Raw genomic sequence first — 7321 nt, 5'->3', positions numbered from 1 at the left:
TCAGCCTTTCTGCTCCTATGATGCTGCTTGGCCTGCTGTGTTCATCCAGCCCTGCACCTTGTTGTCTCCAACATAGACAACTTTATTTTAGCTGTTTTACTTCAAAAAAAAGGGAGGACTTTGAAAAACTGCATTGAACACAGATAAGTAGAGGTAATCTGGTGTAGCGAATCATTTCCCACTGTGAAATCTGCCTGATTTTCATCCCTTTGATGTCATTGAAATGAAAATAGTGCAGGATCTATAACAGATGATAATGTTCTCCCATATCACTATCTGCATAGAAGAGGTAAAATTTTTCTTCAGAGTCCTATATCTCTACCAAATCAACGAATGAATTGTAAAATTGTGCTTATTATTGAGTGAGCAGAGTATAGAAAACAGTCCCATCCCCACATTAGGACACATTATTGTATGAAAATTGTTGGATAATACAGATATCATTAACTACGCTGTTACTCATGCATGTAATAACTAATGTTTCTTTTATCCTGACAGAGGGGCCTTTTCCGAAGTGTATATGGCAAAAGAAAGGGCAACTGACAAAATGGTAGCTTTGAAATGTGTTCAGAAAAATGATGTAAATGACATCTCATTAGAAAATGAAATTGCCGTTTTGAGAAGGTAAGATTGTTTTTATTTTACTTACACATTGTTTGCAATTCATTTGCGTAACTTAAATGAATGTACTATTGCAATTTTTTTTGTATTCACTCATTGGACGTGGGTGTCGCTGGTTGACCCAGCATTTTATTGCTCATCCCCATTTGCCCTGGAGATTGCAGAATAATTGCAGTGCTTTTCCTTATCTTTCTGGATTTCAGGATAAAGCATGAAAACATTGTAGCTCTGGAGGACATCTATGAAAGTCCCACTCACTTCTACCTAGTTATGCAACTGTGAGTAGCATTCCAATTCACTTTATGAACCTCTTTCCGTGATTCATACTTCATTTCATTTCATAAATCGTGTGGTGTCAGTGATGTAGATGCAACTGACAGATCTGTGTTGTGGGGAGTGACTACATTGATTTGAACTTTTATAGCACCTTTAGCACGGTAAAACATTGCAAGGCATTGCGCTATAGAGTCATACATAATGGAAACAGACCCTTCAGTCCAAGCTGTCCATGCCAACTATGATCCCAAACTAAATTAGTCCCACCTGCCTGTGCTTGGCCCATATCCTTCCAAACATTTTCTATTCATGTACTTATCCAAATGTCTTTTAAACATTGTAACTGTACCCACATCCTCCACTTCTTCTGGAATCTCATTCCACTCACCACAAATGGTGATGTTATGGCCCATTTATGCCTCACTGTCATTGTCATCATGACAGAAATCTGCTTATTGCATTTAAGAAAAGTTGCCAACTGCAGAATGTAGTTAATCTAGTAAAACCACAGTGCAGGACTACATGTATGCAGAGCAATGGTATGAGCTAACAAATTTGACACAGAACTAAAAAACGAGATTTTAGGAAAGATGACCAAAACCTTAGTTTTGGAAGAATGATTTATGCAGTATGTTTTAAAAAAAAGGACAGAGAGGCATAGAGATGTGGAAAGGTTTCTGGAGGGAATTCCACACCTTGGAGCTGGTGTGTGAAGTGCAATAGCCACAATTGGAAGACCAGGTAAAACCTGTACAGAACCGTTCCCCAGGGAGCGAATAAACATGGGATGGCATTCAATTTCATGCTGCCAGTGGGGAGCCCGCATTCTGGTTTGGCATATCAAAAATGTGAGCATTTGCAATGCATTATGCTCCACTTTAAATTATGCGTAACATTATGCATTCCTGATAGGTTAGGTACCCTGCCAAAAGCACAATGTTGGAAGATTATCCCTATTGTTTCTACCTCACCTGACAGATTAATATTTGCCATTCTTTATGGTGCCACCTTGAAGTTGCAGCTTTGTAATCACGAGATTAGCCAATAAATGTTTTTGAATGGAATGCTCATTGGATAGGCCAGCAGAAAATGATCGGCACAATATCAGTACCAAACTGGAAGCCTGTGATGTAATCAAGCTTTTGACATTTAGGTGTGTCAGACGTAGCTCAGCGTGTAACACATCTGACTTTGACTCAGAAGGTCACTAATGCATTGCACTGTCATTTTAAGGGAGAACAGTGTATACGGAATCACAGTCACTGCAGTTTCAAATGAGATCTTCATTTGAGCTTCTTTCAGTTCTCTCAGGCCTATGTAGAAAATCCCATGGCACTATTTTTAAGAAGTGCAGGGCAGTTCTTCTTGGTATTTCGACTGATATTTATCTCTCAACCAGCCTTCTTAAATGTAAATTATTTGATTTTAATCACATTGCTGTTTGTGGGAGCTGTGTGTAATTTGACTGGAATTATCTTTTCAAATCGCAATGACTATGATTTAAAAATAATTCAATGGCTGGAAGGTGATTTTGGGAGGTTCTGAGCTATGAAAGGCTCTATGGAAGGCTTTTTTTCTTTATAACTGCAAGATTACAATGAATAGCAATGACTATCATGGAATCTCTGCTGCACGTCAAGGTAGATTTTCTAAAGGGATCTTTAGGTTCCCTTGATAGAAGATTGCAGAAACTACATAGAAACTATATAAGTGTTATTTATGTAGTTTCTCCAGAGTTTCTATTGAGATTATGGTTGAAAAACAAAGAATCTCATTGAGAAATAACCAAAATTTTCCTTGTGTCATCATGAAATTGTCTTAATGTCATAATTCTCAAAACAGTTCGATCTCAAAGAACCTATTACTCCATGCATCGTTACAAAGGTATTAAATTGAATGGAATTATTGATTGTAACTCACAATTGTGAGGAAGGAATGTTTCAGTAAAGAATATGTTGCCAATGTAATGATCTTTACCATTGGAGAATATTATAAGTGGTGGATATTTCAGCATTATATCACCACTTTATTGTTACATCACTGATTTCTGCAGGAATGTATATGCTGCAAATTGATGACTCTATTGTGCAGTGCCTTGGAATGTTTTACCATGCTAAAGGCACGATAAAAGTTCAAATCATTGTTAAGCTGGTTAGAGGACTCTGTGCCATTGTTTCTTGGGAATAAAACAATGTTTTAAGTATTGGGATGCAAGCATTGTGAGTGTGCATTCCTTGTCATTGATGAAGCATATAAGTTTGCATTTATTTCCAGTGTGTTAGGAGGAGAACTTTTTGACAGGATTCTAGAGCGTGGGGTTTACACAGAGAAAGATGCCAGCATTCTGATTCAGCAGGTACTTGATGCTGTGAAATACCTGCATGAGAATGGAATTGTACACCGAGACTTAAAGGTATTAAAATCATTTTGCTGATGAAAATATTTGAAAAAACAATAATGAACAAACGATGTTCTAACTTTTCAGGAAGTATTAATTATTATGATATTTAATATATAAAGGGAAAATATCATGCAGGGGTCTGCAATTTACAACTTCCATGCCTTTGCACTCTATGAAACACGTGTAGCTTTTTGCACAGAGTAATCCCCAGGTGGACACTGAATCATTTTTCTCCTGGATGGGAGAAAATGCATTTCCTGTCATTTCAGATGATAGTTTTTTAAAATTCATTCACGGGATGTAGACATTGCTGGCTAAGCCAGCATTTTTATCCATTCCTAATTGCTCAGTTAAAAGTCAACCACATTGCTATGGGTTTGGAGTCACATATAGGCCAGCCCAGGTGGCAAATTTCTTTCCCTAAATACTTTTTTTATGACAATCGAAGGTGCCTACGTAGTCTATTTTTTATTCTAAAATTTTATGATTGAACTCAGAATTCACCATCTGACATGGTGCCGTTTATGCCTGTGTATCCAGAACCTCAGCCTGGGGTTCTGGATTTCTAGTCCAGTGACACTATTGACCAAAAAAAAACAGCTTTGTAACTGTCTAAACTCACATAAGGGTTTAATAATGTAGAAGTGAAAGCAATGGTATAAGCAAATTATTAAATACTTTGATTAAAGCTGTTCAAAGATCTGGTGATGGCTCATGGACATTTGGACAGAACATCAATCAGATGTGATTCTTTGCAAACTGCACTGCAGAGCTTAGGATAAAATAAATGCTTTTCAGAAAGAGATAACAGTTCAATTCATAATGGAATTAACTGATTCAATTGGGTGATGTTGATCTTCACCATGAACAAGAAATTAACTCAGCCACGCTGCACTAAATGCTGTCAATTGGCTTTAAGCTGATTTCATTCTATTCAATAGGGCAAATTTCAGCACCACAGTTTTTTGTAGGATGTGCATTCTATCCCCTCACTGTATGCTGCGTCTAAATCAAACTATTGATACTGGATTCATTGCTTATAATGATAAAGTACTTTCAAGGTCAATTATGCAAGACATATGTAAAGTTAATTAAATAATTGTAATCTATAAATACAGAAGCATGGTAATGGAAAACTGCCTGTTTTTGAATTGTTTCGCGAATCTTAATAACAGCCGGTGTCAAGGCGTCATTAGTCCAATTGACCAATTTTCAATAGGTTTTTACAATTATTTGTAACCGTGAAAATATTCTCAATAGGCTCTGTAATGAAAATATTTTCACACATAAGTACCAGTGTGCAATGGTCTTTTTGACAGTTAAGACACTCTGTACATGCTAGACTAAGCCAGCTTGTTACCTTGGGCACTGCATTCTTTACACATAAATACTGTCATTATATAAATAAAATTCAGAGCAGGAAGAGAGTCCCAGTATCTCAAGCAGAAGCTTAAATGGGGAAGCAAAATATGACCAGATTGCAATTTTGCAAAGTCAACTCTCTTTATCTCTGTCATTGGCTTAAAACAAGCAATTCTTCAATGTACTCCAGTGCTACATTTTTAAAAAAAATCAAGTATCCAGCTTGTATCTAACTTGTCATGTGGCAGAGAATTTTAAAGATCTGAATCATGGGAGCAAATTGGTTTGATTTCAAGGTCTATAGAAGTTCTATCTGAAATAGATCTGGATATTCTCAAGACAAAAGCAAAATAGTGGAGATCCTGTAGATTTGAAAATTAGTCAGTTTACACCTTTGGAGAGAGGAATAAAGTTAGTAGCTGAGTTTTCCCAACACTTTGGCAATGGGTTTGGAGACAGGAAGGTTAGAAAATGGCACAATTCAACATTTGGGAAGGTGTGCTGGATCAGCTGGCTGCTAAATAACCAATTGAGGGCCATTAATTTCTCACAGACATTTTACCCATCTCAGGTTGGGAGGCCCAGCACTGTAGAAGGAGACCATCCAATGAGCATTCTCCTAAAGGATTCTATTTGCGAAACCCCACCTTCCATGGATGTGCAGCCTAGTAGTAATGGCTGACCTTGTGACAATGGATTTTCAGCAAGCCACCTCTCTCCTCCCTCTGTCCCAAACTGTGGACCCTTCCCCCAACCCCACTAACCTTTTTCCAAGCATGTCCAGCCACTGAGGCTTTCTCCCTGATTTTGAAGTTCCAACAAAGGCCATCCAAAGCAATGGTGCTGCTAAGGCAGCTGAGCTGCCAGCCCTTTGATTGAACCAACAATTTCTTTGGATAGAAGCAGTCATTTAATTGACATCCACTGCCAAATTTGCTGCCCAAGTCCTACTGCAGACTGGAACACCTGCTTTCAGCACTTTCAGATGGGATGTCTGTCATCGCCATAATATTCACACATGCGTTTCAGAGGTTTTGTCAGATCATCCACCAGAAACTTTAACTTTGTTTTTCCCCAAACATTGAGTTTTGCTGGACATTCTCAGTCCAGAATCTCATGATTGTGAATCATAGTCCCCAAACAACAAATCTCAGCTGAGATGATCAGGGTGGGAAAGGGATAAATGTCAGATGAGTAGGAGTGTTTCTTTTCTGAGGTTAGTTGTTAAGATATATTTGGCACTTCAAAATAGTGGGATCTTTATTGTATATGCAATTCCCTATATCTGGCCAGAGTGTGTTTGATACTGATATCTATGGCCTGAATTGAAAAGTGTTCTGTTCCTCACAGCAACATGCCTTAGTTTTCTATTCTGAACCTTGTCAGATTCATATTCTTTTCAAAGCACCCAATAATGTCCAGTAATTATTACGATGTTCAAAATGTAGCTTCACCAGTGATCTAAAGCGAGGAATATTATAGTACTGTTACTAATGTTACAATTTCTCTCATAGCCAGAAAACCTGCTGTACTACAGCCCTGATGAAAACTCCAAGATTATGATCAGTGACTTTGGTCTTTCAAAAATGCTGGACATGGGTGTGATGTCAACAGCATGTGGTACACCTGGCTATGTGGGTAGGTGTTTTATGAATTGAATTAATTCATAAGTAGACAATAGAACTTTGGTAGCTGACTATAGGATATTGTGATAGTTAATGAGATAAGAGTGTTTCATTGCTGACTCTCTGCACAACAGCCTTTACTAAATTCAAAAACTGTAAAAATTTCTTGCATTATCGGTTTTTTTTTCTCAAGAATTGAGTTGACTTTAGAGAGAAAGAGATTACATTACTTTAGTGTTTCATCTTGTCCTGAAGGTTTTTCAAGATGCTTTTATAATCAATGGGTTGCTTTTGATGTGTAGTTATTGTTATTTAGGCAAATGTTTGCATGGCACAAGGCCATGCAATATTTATTCAGCCTTCTGGGCCACACTTGGAGTCTAGTTAGCTCAGTTGGCTAAAATTTAGCCCATGGAATAGATTAACACCAACAGTCCTGTTTGATCCCTGTTACGGCTGAAGTAGACTTGGACCTGCTTCTTCCCCATACCTGTGGTAAATAAAACCACAGCAATTTGCCATGGTTCAGCAAATAATCACCAAAGACCTGCCTTTTGTGAAGAAAACTTGAAGAATGGGAGCCACATGTGGATCTTTTGTTGTGCACTATGGCTCTGTTCCATGCATTCAAATTGTCTGCATTGTGATTCCTGATCTCTGATGAGCCGAATTAGTACTGTGAACCAAATCAATTGGCAGCTGCTGCATTTATGTATGAAATATCTACAAATATTGGTAGTGGGTTTAACTAAGCATGATCAAGAGAAAGATTGGGGAATGTGAAAATGGGGTTATAATCCAACAGCAAGCAGACAGATGAGTCTGAGCTGTGGAAAACTGCACTACCTTCCTGTGTTCACACACTATTAAAATAAGGCAGACTGTAAAATAAGACTTGCCTAAAGTTATGATAAATCTCTTCTGGGACCTAAAGCTGGAATTTCACCTATTTTAAAGAGGATTGAGAAAATCTAATTGAACATTCCTGGGAATGGGTGACACAACACGCAAACCCATGCTTATAATTTCAATGGTA

General features: G+C 37.8%; 1 protein-coding gene across 4 annotated transcripts in view; it reads left to right on the top strand.

Annotated features, from left to right (window-relative positions):
• The window catches only part of camk1gb (calcium/calmodulin-dependent protein kinase IGb), a 38000-nt gene that overhangs the window by 11050 nt on the left and 19629 nt on the right, over positions 1 to 7321 (top strand). For all 4 annotated transcript variants that reach the window (XM_048612079.1, XM_048612081.1, XM_048612080.1 and 1 more), the window contains exons 4-7: positions 499 to 624; positions 825 to 899; positions 3172 to 3310; positions 6175 to 6298. In XM_048612079.1, the coding sequence (XP_048468036.1) occupies positions 499 to 624; positions 825 to 899; positions 3172 to 3310; positions 6175 to 6298 (464 nt within the window). The remainder of the gene's footprint in view (positions 1 to 498; positions 625 to 824; positions 900 to 3171; positions 3311 to 6174; positions 6299 to 7321) is intronic.

Source organism: Rhincodon typus, chromosome 25, assembly GCF_021869965.1.
Source record: "Rhincodon typus isolate 14 chromosome 25, sRhiTyp1.1, whole genome shotgun sequence".
Lineage (NCBI taxonomy): Eukaryota > Metazoa > Chordata > Chondrichthyes > Orectolobiformes > Rhincodontidae > Rhincodon > Rhincodon typus.
The sequence above is the reverse complement of the archived record's forward strand: the minus strand, read 5'-3'. Positions and strand labels throughout refer to the sequence as shown.